Raw genomic sequence first — 20,411 nt, forward strand, 5'->3', positions numbered from 1 at the left:
AAGAACTACAAGTCTTTAGTTTCGAGCACTTGAAAGAGCTTCCTCACCTCTACAGCCTTAAATCATACACTAGTCACATTTCCAGAGTTTGCAATTACTTATCTTTTTTAAAACCGCGAGAAACAGGTGAATCCAAACTTTTAATTACAATTTTTATGTACAAGTTAGATAACACAGCACAATACGGCTTAGCTATCCATCCTAAACCCAACACACACATTCTCCACTAAGTTAGACGGGTCTTAGGGTTCTCCTTCCTTTCCTTACAAATAATGTACAAATTTAGAAGTAGCTGATAAAACTGATATATAAGATGGCAAATGAGAGGTGACTTTTTCTGTTGGTTCGAAACGGTTCCTACAAACTTTGTACTCCGCTGTGTTAACTGTATGCCTGTCACATGCAGAAAGCTCTTCCCAAGAACTGACACCAAACTCGATGTTAAGTTAAATTTACAGTACTGGATAAAGTTATTCAGATTCAAGGACAAACGTGGAAATGTATTAACAGGTAAAAATTTGGCCTTTGATGCTACCGTTACGATTGCATCAAATTCGTAAGCAGATTCTTTTGTACAGTTGAAAAACAGCAATTGTGTGGATTTGTGGCATGAACTGAAATCTAGAAGTATGTCCTAACCTCCGGTAAGCCTCACCCTCAATTCGCAAGTACCACTAGGTTTTCTTTTGCACTTTTACAGAATTCCAGGAAAAAAAAGAAGCCGCCGCTGGCACTTTTAGGATTCTTCCCCTCAGAGGAGGTCTTCTGAAGAATGTCTAAGGGTCGCTGGCTCCCAGGTGGCCTGTGGCGATGACTTGGATACTGTTTTCAAATTAAAACCCAGACGCTGCCTAATCTTTCTTACTCTTCATTTCTGTCACTGTTGGTAAAATTCAGATGAGCTTGTTTCTCCCTTACGGAGAAATTATTTGGGTAAACAGACACCTAACTAATGGCAGTGCACTGAGGAAAACCACTCGGGGCTGAAGCACTTACAGAGACTGAAATCAACAGTCCCCTGAAGGGGCAGGGACCAAACACCTCGAGGGCTACATGGGGGCCCCACCCAGACACACTGACCTTGTGTCCCACACAGGCAGCCTGCGCTCCCCTGCAGCTGAGTTAACCCCTTTGAGTCTTAGTCTGCCATCTACGCCCCAGAGACAAAAATTCGGATGTGGTGACCGCTGGTTAATTAAACTTTTTCAACTGGTAAAAAAGGCTCTTTAAAAAATATATATATTTATTTAAAATACATCAAAATGACAAACAGCCATATCCTGCAAGGCCGAATTTCACAGCAAAATATGCTACAGACATCTTCCCAAAATGCACTGTGGTGGACGGTGGGTTTTTTTTTTTAGTCCTACCATTTAAAAGAATGTTCTACATTTGAGCTTTAGCGACTGGAAATGGGTTACAAAGAGCTCATCTTTGGAACTAATTTTCACAAAAGACCAGCAAAATGATCACTTTGCCTATCCAGACACGAGAATACTGAAAACGGCAGAATTCCAAGAGCAACACAGGAAGCGTCGTGCAGACGACACTCGAGGCCCTTCCCGCCGCAGTGCCGTGACGAGCTTGCCAGAAGCCCCTTCCTTCAGTCTTTGGAAAGAGTTTTACTTGACAACAAATAAGTGCCCACACTTGGCAGGTTCCTGCGTGTGTATGATACAAGCCTGCAGTAACGAGAGGACCCAGATGGCAACGCCATTCAACATGAGGGCTGAGGTAAATGGTGTTTAAAGGATCTGGGTACACAACAGCATCCAGAAACAAGAGCTGGGAGAAAGGAAAAAGGTAGGACTTGGGGGCAGAAAAGACACGTAGAAAAAAGCTTACAGCAGTTGCTTTTGGGGAGAGGGGTGACAAAAACGAAGGCACAACAGAATTACATTCCAAGACATGTGGCTGGAGAGCAGAGAGGCCTTCTTCTAGGGGGACTAGGCAAAGAGATGAGTAGCTCCCGGTGTGCTGCTGGATTTGCCCAAGTTAAATTTACTCCAGGTCTAAGCGGGGTAAGCGTACAACCTCACTTTGAGCTGGAGTGAACAAAAAGCACAGCTGGTTTAACGGGACACACCAACAACTCTCTTGACAAAACCGTCCCACCTGCGGCACCTCTGGACACCGCAGCCCAAAGCTGGCTGGCAGGGTCTGGGGGACGGGCCTTCAGCTGGGCCACAGAGCTGGCAACTACAGACACAAGGAATTCATAACTCACATCCCCTACAGTGCATCAAAAAGTCCCACCCACATAACCATCCACTTTCTACCCAAAAACAAAAGGCTAAAATGAAGACGGCCTCCCGTACTACGGCAGTGATGCTGAAGGCTGTAGGCAATGCAGTAAACCTTTGTGGACATTCAAAGATGCTGTACTGGGGTCCTGAGCTTCCTCAGTGGGCTCCTGGCTGATGCCCTAGATTAAAGCAGCGAGCCAACCCAACCACACCCGTTCCCCAAAAGGCTCTGGCCACAGGGGACAGCTCTCCATTTAACCCAGTTCTGAAGTCCACATGTCACCCTCCCCACCTTCCTGAATAAACTACCCGAGTGTGTGATTCTGTCCCCAAAACTGGGTAATTTGGTCCTGGGTAATTCAGTTTGGCAGATGCCATTGCTCAAATCGGCAGATCGCCATCTCCAAGTTTTCGTACCCTAAATCTGATTCTAGTCCCACCCCACCCCCATCTGGAACCCCACACCATGTCCATTCCCCAAACACCCTCACACATCCCGCCCACACGCCACTGCGTCCTAGGGCAGGAGCTTCCCAACTGTTTTTTAACCTCAGGACTCTTTATCCAAGACGAAACCCGGGGAGGAAGCACAAATGTAAAACACCCTTGGGGCTCCTCTTGCCTCCCTGAACCCCTCTTCCCCCAACCCAAGGAGCTGCACACGAGCGGCACTGCCCTGCTCAGCGACACGCGGGGTCGGGGCCAAGCCAGACCCGAGAGTTCACTCCAATAATCTGCCAGTGTAGCACGAGAATCCGTCTGAGCGCCAAGCAGAAGCTCCACGCCACACCTGCTCTGGTGGACGCTTACCTTGGAAGGTAAGCCTCGTTAGCTTTGATTACAAAACCATTCCTACCCAAACTCTCTAGACGTTATAAAAATAATCTGCGGTATAAAACAATCCCCACTCCGCGTGGAGGAAATCTGTGAAGTGATGTAACTAAATATATACGTAGAGCTATAGGTCTCACAAAGTAAAATTTCAAGTGTCGGATCTCTATCATATAACCTATCATTTTATTTACAACGCTACCTAACAACATTCGGATGCAAACGTGATTAGGACTCGGGGAAGGGGCCCGTGCCCAACCAACAAAAGAAACCCCAGGACTCAAGGAGAACCCGCTCATTTACAAAAAAAAAAAAAAAACCCATCCTCACCTGCCTGAAAAGCATCACCTAATGGGTCATGTTTTTCGTAACCGTAAACTCAGAAGCATAAACTTTGCAAATGAATGTAACGCTTCTCTGTAGATGTCCAGGACAGCCCACGTCTGTGTAGCTCGCTGCATCCACACGTCTGTCCGTACCTTTCCTCAGAGCCTGCGGCTGGCTAGCAGTGGACCTCAGAACTGCCCAGGCCCTGGACAAGGCAGAGAAACCCCTCCACAGCAAAGGACACGCCAGCGTTTGGAGAGCGCGTTTTCATTGGTGAGAACCAACCACGTCTGTTACCTCCACAAGCTGCCGTAGGGGCAGATACAGCATCGCTGCTGTTGGCGCTACAGGGATAGAGAGATCACCACTATCAAAAACTCTTGCTTCATTCATGCCTGGAAGGGATCGTCATGAAAATTTAACAGCTTGGTGAAAATTTAAATAGTACTTAAGTCCTTTTCAATTCAAAATCTTGTCCAAACCAAAGTTTACCATAAACCCAAAATGAGTATAAAATAAGGACATTAAAACTATCTCACTGGATAATTTGGACTTTTATTTATCGATAGTTTATGGGCCTCCTGAATGCATTAACCTGTTAAAAAAAATGTGGTTGAGTCAACTGAATTAACTTCAAAAGGGGCGTTTTAAACTTCAATTTCTTTTACCTACAAAACTAAATCATTATCTCAAGGAAAAAAAAAACACTTTTCCAAGCCTTCTAAAGGTCTGGGATACATTCATAGGTGAATTGCTGGTTACAAATCAATGACCAGGAATCTCACAGAAAGAACTAGGCTTATAACCCTGAACTCATTTAAGCATTTTCAAATCTAGACTGAGAAGTACACACAGTTCATCAACTGAATTACTGGACCCATTTCTTTACCTAAGATGTTAATATTGTTCGAAGCTTAAACTTGGCATTGCTAGCTTGAACACATTAGCTATCTTATTAACTCAGCTTTTGCAAACTGCCATTGACCAAGGAGAAGTCATGTCACACGAACAAGGGGGAGAAAGGCCATCTGCGTCTCTTCCTTCTTGGCTGCTCACAGGGCACGGTGGGGAGGAGAGAAGATTTGCCGTGTTTCTTGGAAAGGTGTGGTTTGGGACCCCTGAAATGCAAACCAGGCCATCTCTCCAAAGGTGGACCATCAAAAAAAAACCCGCCCAACAGGCTGACGTAACTGGGACTCAAGACCAAACTAAGTCAGGTCATGGAAACCTGCTTTCCAATCGAGATACTTCTCTACTGAATCAAGTTCTCAGGAACAATGTCTGGCTGTTCAGCTTCTAGTACCAACTCTCTAAAAACGAGCACATTTATGCTTACCATGTAATTTAAAGACATCAAATCCTTGTTATCACCAGAAGGTGCCAGGAACCTCACGCTGCAAATTTAAAAAGGCAAAATCCCATTTACAAGAGGGCCATCCAGTCCCCCGACTCTGGATGGAGCAGCTACTTGTCTGCCCTCGTAGATCAGAGCAGGGGGGCCACATGATGGACTTTTTGAACCACACACACCACGCGGTGGACATTCAATGCATAGCTGGGCTTGCCACCAAGGAAAATCCCCACACTCAGCCCGAGCACCCAGCTCAGAGCTGCAGCGTAGGAGGGAGCAGGGACATGGCCAGCTGGAGGAAAAACTGACAGTGCGGAAGTGCAGGGATGCACGTTTCATGGTGCTTTCTAAAGTACTGACCAATGGAGAGGGCTGGCCTGGTCTGCAAGGCAATGGAAGAACTATCTTGGTGGCCTGGAGATGAGAAGCCCCTCTCTTTGCTGAGAATACGTGGGCAGGAAGCTCCAGCCTCTGAAGATGTTCAAGGCTGGACAACATCCTTGTTCTGCACAACTGCCCCCAAACCCGGCAAATGAATTCAGAGTCAGAAGCAGCTGGCCACACGGGGAAGCCCTTCCCAGACAGGACTGGTCTCTCTGGGTATCCAACCTGAGCCCACAGGACAGGAGGGCCACACTGGACAATAAAGGTTGGTGATGTTCACCCCCTCCCTTCCAGCCAACTCGTCCTTTCCCCAAGACTGACCCTTCTGCAGCCCTCGTCCCCCAAGGAGCTCACTCCAAGGAGGACTCCTGCTAGGGACCAATGGTCATGCCAGCCCACGACGCTCTGGTGACCATGCTCACAGCCTTCCCTGGCCTCCTGTCACTGAGAGCCCTAGGGCACTACGACACAGTGGCCTTTGTTCCCATCTGTTTCCTCCTTTTCCTGCTCATTCCTACATTTCTCCCACGAGGTGTTTTCAAACAGAACAAAGTAACGAGAGCTTTCCAGCCCCCGCCTCCCCCAGGGCGCACCCCCCGCCCCCCCAGCCAGGAGCCCTCCTGGAAGGAGCCAGGATAATTGGCCACTTCTCCCCCACTGAGCTCCTCCCGCTCTGGATGGACGACCCCTCCCGTGGGCAGGGAAAACAATGCCAGGCCCACTCCTGCCAGTCTTCCACAAAGCTGGGGGCAAAACAATTAAAAAAAAAAAAAAAAAAAGGCAGCAATTTATCTGAGCTCCCTGGAAGTGGGCGTCACGTGCGATCTCTGTGGATGGGAACACAGGCACAGCCCTGGAATCCCATAAATACAGGCCAGGGCTCTGGATAGCTCACGCCAGAGTTTATGACGGCAAACACACAGACATTTATCTGGGAGGAAAGGCCCACCTGCGTCCCCAGAGCCACACCCTGGAAGGACATTGCCTGCCTTCTAGCCATCAGCAGCAGCTGCACTGCCTGATGGGAACATCGTACACCACAGCATGAGGCAAAAGGCGGCCTGAAGCCCAAAGAAATGGCACAGGCCTCCTGGACTCTCACTGCTCCCCAGCCAAGCCAAACAGCTACCATCTTGTGACAACTCATTCTGGTGCCAAGGCCCCAAAGGGGTGCTACAGCAGCTGGGCACAGGGCTGACAAAGAACGAGCCCACCCAGAAAACAGGCACGAGGGCTGACAGGAAGGCCTGCCCTGTCCACACTGCATCCTGACCAGCAGGTCCCACGCCAGGCCACGGCTCAAGCCTGCCCACAGCCAGGGCAAAGCTTGCTCTCACAAGAATCAAGGCAGGACACAGAAGAAAACATGGCCTGGAGGAAACTGACAACTGAACCAGTGTTTCGCGTGGGGCACTAGGAAGGAGCGGTATCTGACGGTTCCCACAGTGGATTCGCTACCTCTGTTCGTGGTTCATCTTTCTTCTGAGAGCGAAAAGCTGAGATATCTGGCACTGCCTGAGGAGAAAGCTAAAGAAATCAGATATGGCACTTTTCAATAAATATCTTAAAGCTTCTTAAAGAAATAAGTGGAAAAGAAAAGCAACTGCTGTAAGGCCTGTTTTGCCATTAAAATTATTCCGAAGGAAGAAAAATACCACAGCACAAAATCAAATGGCTAAAAAAAGAAGACAACACAGCGTATCAAAAAAATAAACAGAAAACCTGGCCCTGCAACCACCTTAGCCAGCCCACGTTTTACCTGCGAAGCAAAAACCGAGCCCTGGAAGGCCGCAGAGGCCTCTCCCACAGGGCCCGTGTCCACAGCAGGTGGCAGCCCCGCCGCACACGCGGCGTGCCGAGAGGGAGGGACAGCTAACGGCGCGCGTGGTGCCCTCTCAGATGGAGACCAGGTGAGCACACGCCACTCCCCGCCACGCTGCTTCATCGCTGACCGCCCCGAGTCACGCTGTGGATTCCACCACACGTCCCCTCTGGTGAACGTTGATGCTAGTTTGCTTCAGAAACGAAATCTCAGGTAAAATTACCTCACATGGGTTTACGGGCCACAGTTTTACCAAGTCAAGGTGAGGCTACTTGTCATGCCGCACACCGACCAATCACGTTGTGGGAAACACCCGAACCTCCGAGTAACCCAAGGAGAGGTGTCCCTCACTAGCCAAGTGGACCTCTCCCCTCGCCCACCAGCTCACCGACCCTCAAGATCAAAAGATGCACTGTTTTAAAGTAAATGGTCTAAAGAAACCTGAAGGAAAAGCCTTCACAAACAAGAGTGACGAATGCCCTGACTCGGCCGAGACGGCCAACCTACAGTGGATGACACGTATTTACAAGAGGGCGTTATCAGACAAAAATGACAGCACTCCCTAGAAGACCCTTAAAAGTTTTTTTTTCTTTTTTTCCTATTTCTTTTAAACTCTCCTGTCATAAAAGCCAACTTACATTAAAATATACTTACTACGAGACAACACAACTAACAAAACAGATAATAAAACTCACACAAGTAGAAAATTCTGAGGTATTTCTGGTTTGAGGTGGTCTGTGGTCGTGAAGTTTTAATTCTTTTACTCTTCTAAATTTAAACCTCGGAAGCCACATAACAAAGCGCGTGTGTACGTGTGGATGTGTGCGTGCGTGTGTGTTGTTTTTAAAAAAAAATCTGCATGTTTCATAAATTAAAAAAAAAAATTCAAATGTTGAAAAACAGCAGCAGTAGGGACATTCACTGACTAGAGCAAGGTTATGGCAAAATAGAAAAAACAGTTTTCAGAATATGCACCACTTTAAGGGGTCTGGAGAAAGCCACGCCCATGAGCCACATCCAGGGGACAACAGCGTCACCGTGAGGGGCAGAGCCAGCGCTGCGGGACTCTCGGGGTCTCCAGAGAGGCAGCCCGTGGAGCCCGCCTGGGAAGTCCTCTTGTCCTGGCTGTGCGGGGCACGTCCTTGTGGGCACCTCCCTGAACTGCTCCAGGAAGAAGCAAAGTATTTCAGCTTTGCCTCCTTTAAGACATTTACAGCATCATGTCTCGTGAAGAATGTACTTGTTAAATTGTGGTGATTTCTACCCTCACCTAACCTTAAAACTAGGGCAGAAAAAAAAAAAAAAAGTTTTTCCTACGCCCGAGCCCAAGGGAGTGGGGAAAAACTGGCCAGGGCCAGCAGGTGGGTCTAAGCCACACCAGCTTTCAGGCTTTCTCCAAACCCCACTCTTGCCGCCGATGCTTGGCCTCCACGAGGTCCTTGCCCTCGATTCCGGGTTACCTGAGAAGTAGCCTCCACGGCAAAGGATGCTGCTCCAAACCCGCCCGACTCCAGTGTAGCTCTGACCCAACCCCACCCCCAGCACCGGCCTCCCCTCCAGCTCCAGTCCAAACCATCATCATCCTCGTCCCAGTTCCTCCTCGGTCGGGATAACACCCGTTAGACCCGTGAAAGACACATCTGCTGTTTCTTCAGCTCACGGTCTAAAAAGGGAGAAAAACAAAATGAAAGGCAGGGGGTGGGAGGGAAAAGGGGCCGAGGCCAGGGGGTGAGGAAGCCCCTCCTTTGAGGAAGTTGTGTTCATATGTAACAGTCTTCAAAGGTTCCTCTAGGTCGAGTTTGCAGCATTAAGTTTCCTAAGACAGGAGATGGGTTTGTGTCACAGGTTCTGAGACGACAAACAAGGGGGGCACGGGAAAAATGAACCCCAAAGGGCAGGAGGTGACTGAGGCTCTTAGCATGGCGCTGGTTCTGCATTCACAGCTCAGCACCTCAACGCCTGCTGACGTGTCCGCTGTTTGCAATACAGTAGAGCAATGTGCTGGTAAAAACTGATCCAATCCAAAAAATAATATTAATAATAATAATAATTATAATAATAATAAAAAGTCAAGGTAAAATAGCAGCTGCATTTTTATGTGTTTGTTGGTTTTATGGGGTCTCCAAAACAAAACACAACTTTTTTTTTCCTTTCTTCTTCAAGCTCCACTGAGTCTGGAGAGACGAACACTGTGTCCCAGGCTTAGATGCTCGACTCTTTAGGAGGCAGGTCCACGTTGGTGACGGAGGTCACCAGGGAGACAAGACAGTCCGAGGTAGTGCCGTTGACCGACCTCCGGATCATGGACACCCGCTCCTCCACGCAGCCAGCAGACAGGCGTGCTTCAGCGTCGTGGTCCCAGCATTCCTCGATGGTCACACAGAGCTGAGCCAGGCCCTGTGGTCAGGCCAGTGGGGAGAAGAAGACACCCTCAGTGAGGACAAACCTGGGAGCCGGCAAACTTGATTATGTCCCCCAGGACCAGGCTCAGCAACGGCCCCCGACCCTGACCCAGCAGTAGGTCAAGGGCTGAGGAAACTGCGGGCTCCAGATGGCTCTCCTCCTACAGTCACCATTCTGAGCCCACCAGCCTCCCTCCACAGTCCCAACCAAAGGCTTGCTGAGCCTCAGCGAAGAAAGAAGAACAAACCCCAGGCCCCTGCTGGGCAGACACAGCTGACTGCCTTGGAGCACTGGTTTCCAAAAATAATGTTATGCAAAGCCCAGACCACGTAATGGCCCGAAGTGCAGTGGTCCCGGTCACAGTGGGGACCGCAGGAGGACATCACCGCACCCAACTCTTCACAGTTCCCTAGAGACCACGCAGCATGACACTCTTGACTGAGACAGTCCACATGGCGCTGGGAAAGTATCTGGGTGGGCAAAATGCCCGTGTCCAGAGGGGGCTCCAGCCTGCTCGGTGCCAGGCCACACCCACCTCCCTGGACCTTAGGCTCTTCATCAGGACTACATACCCAACTTAGGAAGTCTGGGGCACCAGGTACATGCTCTGGCTCTCTCCAGGCCTCGGTTTACTCCAATACAGTCCTGGGTTTTAGGGAGTAGCAAGGCTGCTGAACTTGGCCTTACCGCTTGACCCCCTAGGTGGTGAGCTAGCCCACAGAGGCCCAAGGTGTCCTTTTTCTGAATTAGCCCTGAGACAGGCAGGGAAAGGAACCCTATGGAGCTAAAGGCAAACACCCTTCCAAGGAAGGAAGTAAGTCACACAGCTGGGGTCTCTTCTATGGCACCCCCTGGACTGCAGGGTCCAACACCACATGGCTTGCCGAAATGGGGTCTTTTGTACAGCACCCCAGGTGGGGATCCAACGCCACATGGCTCGCCTAGATGGGGTCTTTTGTACAGCACCCCCAGATTGCATGGACCAACCCCGTGTGGCTGGCCCAGACAGGTCTTTACTTCAGCATTCCCAGACTGAGGGTCCAATGCCACACGGCTCACGGTGAACACTTACTCAGTGACTCCACGTTAAGCATTTACGTGACAAGTATCCTGTCAAGAGTTTTACAAACCTAACTCATTAAATCTATTACGGTACTCCCTGGTGAAACAGACGGCTCAGAGAAACAACGCGGCTTGCCCAAAGTAATCCAGCTACTGAGCAGCAGGTCCAGGATTCAAACCCAGGTGTGCCAGGCCCAGATGTGCTTATCCCAGGCGGCACAGGTAAGCCTCACAGGTGGACAACCCAGGCCCTGGCCGAGCTGAAGGTCAGGCTCCATCACTCTCGGGCCACACCCAGAGCTGTCCCTGCAGAGCGTGGACCCTCCCCAGACACTGCCCTTGGTGGAAGGCAGGGGGCTGCCCATTCCTGCCCCAGGTAGAGGGCCGGGCCTCACCGGGTGCTTCAGCCAGTGATCCTTAATGGTGGGCCGTGTCTTCTTATGGACAACCACCTCCTGCAGCTCCTCCAGTGACGGGTGCTGGCCGATCTCCTCCTCAAACGGCAGCATGTACTCGTCCACGGGCCCTGGGGTGAGACGGGGCCTCACGGTCACCTGGAGCCCTGCTCCCAGGGCCCACCCAGGAGGCTCGGGCCCCTGTCCCACTCACCGTCTGCGGCCTTGCAGCGAGACACCAGCTCCCACAGCACCAGCCCCATGGCGTACATGTCAATGCGCAGGAAGGCGTCTCTCTGGAAGTTGATGGCTCCCTCAAGCACCTCGGGGGCCATGTACCGTCGGGTGCCCACCTACACGAGGACAGGGTGGGGTCTATGTCACAAATGCACACAGCCGGGGCACCTGACAAGGCGTGAGTCAGTGGGGTCAGCACAGGATCCCAACAACGGCAATCCTTCATCAGCCACGTTCACGGGAGGGTCAAGGGACCCTGGTGGCGCAGTGGTTAAGTGCTTGGCTGCTAACCAAAAAGCTGGTGGTTCAAATCCACCCAGCAGCTCCATGGGAGAAAGACCTGGCAATCTGCTTCCGTAAAGATTACAGCCAAGAAAACCCTATGGGGCAGTAACACATGAGGTCGCTATGAGTCGGGACCAACTCGACAGCACCTAACGACAGGAGGACCATGGCTCAGTGATTTTAAAATACCACGCGCTCAAGATAGCATTCATCTAAAACGGAACTGCTGCCCAATGACTGCATGAATACCACAAGGAGCTACCCAGATTCTACTGAGATGAACACCAGAGAACAAAAGGGAGAGGAGAGAGTCCTTTAAACATCAACAGTGACTGTTTTAGGATTACTTAGGTTTAGCTCGGAGTAACTTTCTCTAGCTTGTTGATTTGGATTCATTGTACAGTTTCTGTTCTATCTTAATAATTAAAACTGAAACAAAGAGGGAAAGAGAAAGACAGACTACAAGGACAAGTGGCCGAAACCCCAATGGAAAATCTGCTGTTTCTTAGCTGACCGGCCTGAGGGGGCCATGCCACCCTGCTGACCTTGGAGTCCCCCTGGTGAAACCTGAGTGCTGCTTTCTGAAGGCACAGAAGCTCTGAGCTCACAGTGGCCCTGTCCCTGGGCATCCCTGAGCTGAGCACAAGGGCACGGAGGGTCCATCCCTCTGCCAGCCCCCACAACACCTCCTGAGGTTCGGTACCTGCCCGTGGGTGTCCCCTGGAGGTTTCCCTGGCTCAAACCGAACAGCCAAGCCAAAGTCAGCCAGCACGGCCGTCAGGTCGCTCTTCAGCAGAACATTCTTGCTTTTAAAGTCCCTGTGGAGACAGGTGGGCAGAGCCGAAGCTGCACATCACAGGCCACCCTGCCCTGTTACTCCAGATCCTGGAGTCTGTACCCTGCAGCTCCAAGACCCCAGACCAGGCCATCTCACTCTATCTGAGGAGCAGGGTTCACACGGGGGAGAGGTAGGAAGCTCCAGAAGCCCACATTGGCTGCCAGAGACTCCAGCTGCACTCCTGCCACAGCTGGTAAGGCAACGCCCATGCCGGGGGCTGGCAGACCCCTCCCCAGTCCTGGCAATATCCAAGGGCAGCCTCTGCGTTCCCAGAAGCACCAGGTAGGCACACTGGAGTCTTCTGGGGAAATTTACAGTATTTGGGATGTGAGTAAGAACAGAGATTTAAAATGAACTTGCCTCTTCTGTGCAGGGCCCTGGGAAGCTTGAGCCCGCCACGAAGGCAGGGGTGGAGCAGGGTGCTGGCACGTGTGCCCGACTGCACCTCTTACTAACAGAGCCCCAGTGCCTGTCTCGGCCTCGCCTCGAGGATTAAGCTGAGCGATACGGGCAAACACTTCGGGCCACACCTGCCACGCTCACTATGCATTACAGCTAGGCTGAACGATATGGAAGGGCCAGCTTTCAGCTGTTTTTGACCTACAAAAATGGCCACGTCATACAACGAAGCTTCTACGTCGTTGTCATCATTACCGTCTGGGGCCCTTCAGCTCTGAACTCCAGAATTTGAGGCTCATTCCCCTCCCTCACAGCCACGGCATCAGACGACACTGTGTGACCTGGGGTGAGCCACTCAACTTCTCTGTGTTTCCTCCATCCATATGCTGGGGCTAAGAGAAGCAGTACCCATCTCAGGGGGCGGTGATGAGGGCTAAGCGAGTTGGCATTTGTCAAGCGTCTGGAGCAGTACCTGCCGTTCAGTCAGCTCTATGATGGAAGAGTCACTATGAGCTGGAATCAACTCGACCCCAACACGTTTGTCTGTCTGTCTGTTTTAATGATTTTAGGTCACTGCAGTGGTTCTCAAAATGTGATTCAAGGACCAGGGGGAAGGGTCCCCACCCAAGACCATTTTAGGGAATCTGCAAAGTCAAAATGATTTTCATAATAAGGTACTACTTGTCTTTTCTAAGCTCATTCTCTAAGCTCATTTTCTAAGCTCTTCACAACTATCCGGAGGCTACACGACGTGTGATGTCACTGCTGTGATGATAATGGAATGTGTGTGTATTCTAATACGGCAATTACCAATAAAGTCCATATACACGGAAGTCCCGTTTAAGAGAGCAAAGGGGTCTTAACAGAGAGTTTGGGAATGGCTGAGCCAGCTCCTCCACCAAGGACCGGGGCCAGCACGTCCTCACAGGACCACTAGAGGGCACCCCACCCCAGGCACAGGTGGAAGGCAGAGGAAGGCCCAGGGACACACCGCGCGCAAACAGGCTGACAAGCATTTAAGCTGAGACCACAGGCCTGCCCTCCAACGCGCTTGCAGCTCCAGGCCCAGGGCGGGGGGCACCTGCCAACCCGGGTACCTGTGGGCAATAGACGGCTTGTGGCCCTCTCCACGGCACCAGGGCACGTCCTCGTGCAGGTATGAGAGGCCGCGCGACATCGTCTCTGCCACGTGACACAGTTCGTTCCACGTGATGATATTCCCCTTGAGGTAATCCGTGAGGGAGCCCTAGGAGGCAGCACAGAGCGTGGGCAGACTTAGGTCAGAGCAGGACGCAGCCCAGCCCTGGGAGGACGTCTCAGTGACCAACAGCTGGGCTCCTCTCCTGGGAGGCTGGAACGGACACAGGAGGCAGACGAGGCCATGAGGGGATGGAGGTCAGACGGTAGGAGTCAGGGAGTGGCAGTCACCTAATCATGAAGGTCACTTATAAAAGCATATCCCAGAGTTACTGGTTCTTGCTGGAGATACACATGTCCACACCTGTGGCAGGGGTCACCTAATCATGCACACTGCCACGGGGTCGGGGTCACCTCATCGTGGTCACTGCCACGGGGTCAGGGGTCACCTCATCATGGACACTGCCACAGGGTCGGAGGTCAACTCATCGTGGTCACTGCCACGGGGTCAGGGGTCACCTCAACATGGTCACTGCCACCGGGTGAGGGGTCACCTCATTGTGGACACTGCCACAGGGTCAGAGATCACCTCATCACAGACACTGCTGGGGTCAGAGGTCACCTTATCATGGACACTGCTACAGGGTCAGAGATCACATCATGGACATTGCCATGGGGTCAGGGGTCACCTCACCATGGACACTACCACAGGGTTAGGGGTTACCTCATTATGGACACTGCCATGGGGTCAGAGGTCACCTCCTCATATACACTTGCATGGGGTCAGAGGTCACCTTATTGTGGAAGGCCCCCATGAGGGCCAGTGTCAGCTCACCTTCCCACAGGGCGGGACTCACCTTGTCGTGGAAGGCGGTGATAAGCCAGAGCTCCATGTCAAGGTTGGAGCCGCGCTTCTCGGCGGCGATGAACTGCAGCAGGTTCTCGTGCTTCATGCCCGGCGTGCTGAAGATCTCCCGCTCGCTCTGCCACGACTGCTTGTCCTGCAGCAGGATGTGTCTCAGCCCCGCTGCGGACACACCACCCTGCAGCGGAATGGCCACTCCCACCCCACACCCTGAGCCCCCAGCCTCAGGTTGGGGAACGGGGCAGGCAGAAGACTGGGACTGAGGTGGGCCCTGGAGCACTGGGCCACCAGTGGTCCTGAGATCATGTTGGGCCAGCCCCTCAATTTACAACCTGGGCCTCTGAGGGCCAGAGAGGGGAGTGAGTGGCCCAACGTCACTCCACAGATGAGAGGCAAACCAAGCCTGATAAGTGTCCTGGACAACCACTTGGGGTGGCCTAGTGTCCAGGGCCTCTGAGCAGAACCTGACATTAAAACAAAAAACAAACCTGAAAACCTGAGTGGATCCAGGTCTTGAAAACAGGTTTTGCAAAACCTACTCTAGCTCCGTGAAATTTTACTTTCTGCATGAAACCTGCAGACCAGCCATGTGTAGAGTGAGTAATCATCCCAATAGGTAGGGGGTGGCCCAGTCTACCCTCACCCTACCATGTACACGAGGCCTGGACTGTTCTAGGGCGGGACAGGCTCCGGAGCTCAGGTCATAGTGGGGGTGGGGGAACTGGAGCCCCTCAAGCACCCACCTGGAGTGGGAAGATCTTGACAGCCACAAAGTCATTCATAAGCTGCGCCTTCCAGACACAGCCGAAGCGTCCCCGTGCCTTGATCTCCAAGAGCTGTAGTGGCTTCAGGCCCACCAGGGGGGAAGGGGGTGGAGGCCCGGGGTCCTGGGAGAGACCAAGGGCTTCACAGGGTCTGGCCTGGCCTCCCAGCTCCACCTTGCCCCACCCCAGGCCAGCCTATCTCACCTCATGGATATCCACGTGGCCGTAGGGGGGCTTGCGATGGCGGTACATCCAGAAGGCCAGCAGGACGATGAGGGAGAGACCCCCGATGGGCAGCAGGGAGTAGGCCAGCACCGTGAGCAGGGTGGGGGCTGTCGGGGGTAGCTCGTACGTGACTGGGGACACAGGGAGCCCCGTGTCACACAGCCCGCCCACCCCCACACCTCTAGGGCCAGACCAGGGGCCCTTTGACCACGCCCCACCCAACTCAGAGCCAAGAGCTCCCGGGCCAAGGAGAGGCCCAGATCAGGTCCCCTCCTCCCCACTGGCCCCTCACCTTCTGGGCCCCCAGCCTCCGGCAGGTGGGTGAAACGCTCATTACAGAAGTTGCCCTCACAGCAGCAGAAGTACACCTGTGGGTTCTCCTCAGTGGCCACGCACTCCTGCCTGTAGGCACAGGTTTCCATACCACCCTCAGTCAGGGCCACAAGACCGGGGCTGCTCAGCCAACCCCCCACAGGCAGAGAGCCTCCTGGGGACCACCAGGGCCAGTGAGAAGCCGCCTCCCAAGGTGAGAGCCAGGCAGGAGAGGGACGGGGCAGCCCTCGCTGAGACCCCTCCTCAGGGCTGGGACAGGGCAAATGTGGTTCCAGCTGTCCCGGTCGTCTCGAGGGCCCCTTTCTCTCTCGTCCTGCCCCTCCTGCCAGGCTTGGCTTCCCAGGACCCTGAGGCCCACTGGCCAACGCACCTGTCGTAGCAGTTGAAGTCGTCCAGCCAGCAGCCCTTCTTGACCAGCTCGATGGTGCCAGAGCTGTTGCGCCAGGAGGCATAGCAGTGCAGCCGTTTGTCCTGCTCACCCTCGCAGCGCTCCAGACCGCTCTGGTTGGTGCGCTCCAGCTCCCAGTTGGCATTGTAGTAGATGCACTCCCGCGTCTCGGCCTCCCCACGCCCGGAGCCTGTGCCCCCGGGGACAAGAGAGTTGCCTGAGCACGCTCCTGGGGCCACCAACACCCCATCCCGGGTTCCAGGCCAGCCTGATAGAGGCTGGGTGGTGGGTGGGTGTCACTAATCCTCTGCACCGATGCTGGGCCTCGCCCCCCATCCATTCCACACCTCTCGGCTTACTGTATGCCAGCCCCGTCTCATCTTCCCACGGTGACTGCCCCCAGCCCCATGCAAAAGGGAAGAGTGGCAAGTCTAACTCCACAGAAGACAGATATACAGCCAGCCAGGCTGATGGCCAGATGCATAGAAAGGGGCGCCAACGATCCCTGGGTGTGGCTGTGGGCTGCTTCACTGTAGCAGCAGAAATTAACAGAACCAAACGAAACCAAACCCGTTGCCATCAAGTTGATTCCGACTCACAGCAACCCTTCAAGACAGAGTAGAACTGCCACATAGGGTTTCCAAAGAGCAGCTGGTGGATTCAAACTGCTGACCTTCTGGTTAGCAGCTGAGATCTTAACCACTGCACCACCAGGGCTCCATAACCTCAGTGCGCATCAGAACCATTGTTTATGTGCGTGGGGAGGGGGCGTCTGTTAAAAACACATATCCCTGGGTCCAGTCCAGACTTACCCAATGGGACAGAGCCTGTATTTTTAACCCCCCCCACCTGTCTCAGGTGAGTCTGCTGCAGACTCCAGGAGCCACGTGTGGAGAAGTTACATGGAGGATCCTTTATCCCTGCTCCTGCCTCTCCGCTGCCCAGGCTCCCCACAGCGCCCAGGGAGCCCCCCAAAAGCCCCCCCAAGAAGCCCAGCCTGAAAAGAAGCAAGGACCCTCCAGTGTCCTTCCCACACCCAGCAAGCACGCCTGGTGCTCCGCAGGGCTGGAGAACACTGAAAAGGCCAGAGTCAGGCCCACGTGCACTGGTAAGGCTCCCAGCCTCACCCAAGGGCAACCGCCAACCCAGTGAAAGAAGGTCTGGCGGGTGGCTGAGCTGTGACAACTGACCACCTCCCAGCGGGACTCAGGCCCTGGCGACCCCCACGGGCACCCCACCCACTGGCAGAATACTTCACCTCCAACGGCCCCTCAAACCCTTGTCCAAACTTGAACTCGAACGTTCACAAAATCTGCCTTCCTCACCATCCCCTCCTAAGCAGCCCCCAGTCCCGGCTCCCAACCTTCCTCACCATCCCCTCCTACACAGCCCCCAGTACCGGCTCCCAACCTTCCTCACCATCCCCTCCTACACAGCCCCCAATCCTGGCTCCCAACCTTCCTCACCATCCCCTCCTACACAGCCCCCAGTCCCGGCTCCCAACCTTCCTCACCATCCCCTCCTACACAGCCCCCAGTCCCGGCTCCCAACCTTCCTCACCATCCCCTCCTACGCAGCCCCCAGTCCCGGCTCCCAACCTTCCTCACCATCCCCTCCTACGCAGCCCCCAGTCCCGGCTCCCAACCTTCCTCACCATCCCCTCCTACACAGCCCCCAGCCCCGGCTCTCAACCTTCCTCACCATCCCCTCCTAAGCAGCCCCCAGTCCCGGCTCTCAAAACTGCCCCAAATCCCTAAGCCTGTGCTCAGAAGGAGACTACAGGAGAGGTGCCTGGGCCTGCAGCCTCTGCCGAGGCGCTCCCCCAGGTCTCCGTCTGGGGGTGCCCTGCCAGTGCCTCCTTCCCAGGGGCACCTACGAGGAAGGAGCAGCAGGAAGCAGTGGCATTACAGCCTTGCCGCCACGCCCACAACATCCACCCGTCTTCTCTGCCCTCTGCAGGCCCACCGTGACCCACTGACCTGGCACCACCCTGGCTCATCTCCCCACCACAACTACTGCCACCCCAGAAATGAGGCAAGGGGGGGGTCAGAGTCACCCCCACGGAAGGACGGCCAGCCAGGCTGGGGCAGCCGAGAGCCCTGCTTTATCATCAGGCTGAGGGCCTAGCGGGGGCAGCAAGGGAGGGGGGCCCCACCCTGATCCTGGGGGAGGCAAAGTGTCCTCAGGTCCAGCCCAGTCTCCTTCTAACCCATCAGTGGCCACCAGGAAGAAGAGCCTGGTACCCTGTAGTACACTCCAGTGAAGGTCAGGTGGAATGGGTCCCCACCCCAAGAGCGAGCCATTCTCTGGTCAGTTCACCCCTGTCTCTCCCTGCAGACACAGGCTCTTTCCAGCCAGACCTGGCCAGGGGCACGCAGGAGAGGCCAAACGCCCGTGCCCAGCCATGCTCTGGCCTGTCCAATGCCATGGGGCTTGGACCCTGACACTAGCTTGAGAAAGAAGGGCCTCACGAGCAGCCAGGCAGCTGGGATCCAGCCTGGTCCAGAGGAAGGGCCTCAGGCCCACAAAAGGACATGCACAGGGGTCAAGTGCAGGACTTTAGGCCTAAAGAGAGAACTGAGGAGATGGGGGTGGGGGCCCCAAGATTGAGCAGGGCAGCAGAGGCCAGGAGCCATGATGCCTGCAGGCCCCTGTCCACCTACAGCAGCCTGTGATGGCTGGGCTACACAGAACACCCACCCAGCCCAGGGGGTACCAGGCCTCCTCTCCCCAGCAGGGGAACCACCATGGGGCACCAGCAATTCTAGTGGGGGGTCCCTGTGGGAGCTGCATGCCCAGACCCCCATGCTGGGCTGCAGATGGGGGCTGGGCACTCGTGACTGCCTTCCCTCCCTGCAGCCACACCACACTGCCAGGTTTGTGAGCCTGCTCAGCCTCTGGGCTACCACGTGTGCGGCCTCTGGTCCAAAAGGATCCCCCACTTTCTCCTCTGGATTTCCGCTCTTCCCTGTTTCTCCAAACTAGGCCAACTCTCTACTTCCACAGGCCCTTGTGCTTCCCCATCAGGTAACTTACCACCCTGTTGTTTAATGGAAGATTCAGACATTCAAACAGTGTAAGAATAATGTAACCAAAAATAACCTCCAAGAGAAAATAACAATATCAACATAACAAACACTCTTATAGGAAATAAAACATTATGAATGTGCTTGATAACCACTTCCCCCACAAGACTGGAAACTCGACGAGGGCAGGGGCCTTGGTGGTCTTGTTTACTGCTGTATTCACAGTGCTAGAACCAGTCCTGGGCACACGATGGCTGCTCAGAGATGGATGGGTGGGTGGAGGAGTGGGTGCAGGAGTGGATGGACAGATGAGTGGGTGGGTGGATGGATAATGGAAGGATGGATGGGTGGGTGGGGTGGGTGGATGGATGGATAGGTGGGTGGGTAGATGATGGAAGGACGGATGGGTGGGTGGATGGATGGATGGACGGGTGGGTGGATGGGTGGGTGGGTGGATGACGGAAGGATGGATGGGTGGATGATGGAAGGATGGATGGGTGGGTGGATGGATGGATGGATGGACGGGCTGATGGATGACGGAAGGATGGATGGGTGCGTGGGTGGGTGGGTAGACGGGTGGATGGAGGGGTGGATGACTTGAGGAACAGACAAGCATAGGTATTTCCTGGCTGGAGCAGGTTTTCAAAGGGAAGGCACAACAGGAGGGGTGGTCTCAACCTGCACACCAAGCCCTAGGTCTTCAGGAGAGTTCCCACCTCCATTCTGTTAACAAGCCCCCTCTGCACAAGCCAGGGAACAGGCACTGAGAGTGGCCTAAGACTGGCCTAGTTCCTCTCTCCAGGCCACTGACCAAGCAGGGACCCCTCTGGCCACTGCCAGGGGTAGGAACCAGGTAGAGAGGGCCAGGAACTCCAAATTTCAAGGCTCCAGGTAGGACTCAAGGGTCCAAGATGTCACCTGACCTCCAGCTGACCAGATCCTCCTACAGGCGACCAAAAAGAGGGCACCTTGGGCCAGCCGGACTCGGTTCAAATCCTGGCTCTGACAGTTCCTAGCTGTGTGAACCTACACTGGTTACCTAAGGACCCCTGTGCTCCGGCTCCTAGCTTGTAAAAAGGGGACAGTCACAGTA

General features: G+C 53.8%; 1 protein-coding gene across 4 annotated transcripts in view; it reads right to left on the minus strand.

The window, feature by feature from the left end:
* Positions 1 to 5,752: 5,752 nt before the first annotated feature.
* The window catches only part of ACVR2B (activin A receptor type 2B), a 36,695-nt gene continuing 22,036 nt past the window's right edge, over positions 5,753 to 20,411 (minus strand). Inside the window, exons 2-11 of one of the 4 annotated variants that reach the window (XM_049870780.1) lie at positions 16,275 to 16,482; positions 15,864 to 15,973; positions 15,551 to 15,702; positions 15,326 to 15,469; positions 14,575 to 14,718; positions 13,678 to 13,826; positions 12,047 to 12,161; positions 11,036 to 11,174; positions 10,822 to 10,952; positions 5,753 to 9,358 (exon numbers count right to left, since the gene is read on the minus strand). In XM_049870780.1, the coding sequence (XP_049726737.1) occupies positions 9,164 to 9,358; positions 10,822 to 10,952; positions 11,036 to 11,174; positions 12,047 to 12,161; positions 13,678 to 13,826; positions 14,575 to 14,718; positions 15,326 to 15,469; positions 15,551 to 15,702; positions 15,864 to 15,973; positions 16,275 to 16,482 (1,487 nt within the window). In that variant the 3' untranslated portion in view covers positions 5,753 to 9,163. Of the gene's footprint in view, positions 10,953 to 11,035; positions 11,175 to 12,046; positions 12,162 to 13,677; positions 13,827 to 14,574; positions 14,719 to 15,325; positions 15,470 to 15,550; positions 15,703 to 15,863; positions 15,974 to 16,274; positions 16,483 to 20,411 lie in introns of all 4 variants that reach the window. The other 3 variants (XM_049870779.1, XM_049870778.1, XM_049870781.1) reach the window with 3 other exon arrangements.

This window comes from Elephas maximus, chromosome 27 (assembly GCF_024166365.1).
Source record: "Elephas maximus indicus isolate mEleMax1 chromosome 27, mEleMax1 primary haplotype, whole genome shotgun sequence".
Classification (NCBI taxonomy): domain Eukaryota; kingdom Metazoa; phylum Chordata; class Mammalia; order Proboscidea; family Elephantidae; genus Elephas; species Elephas maximus.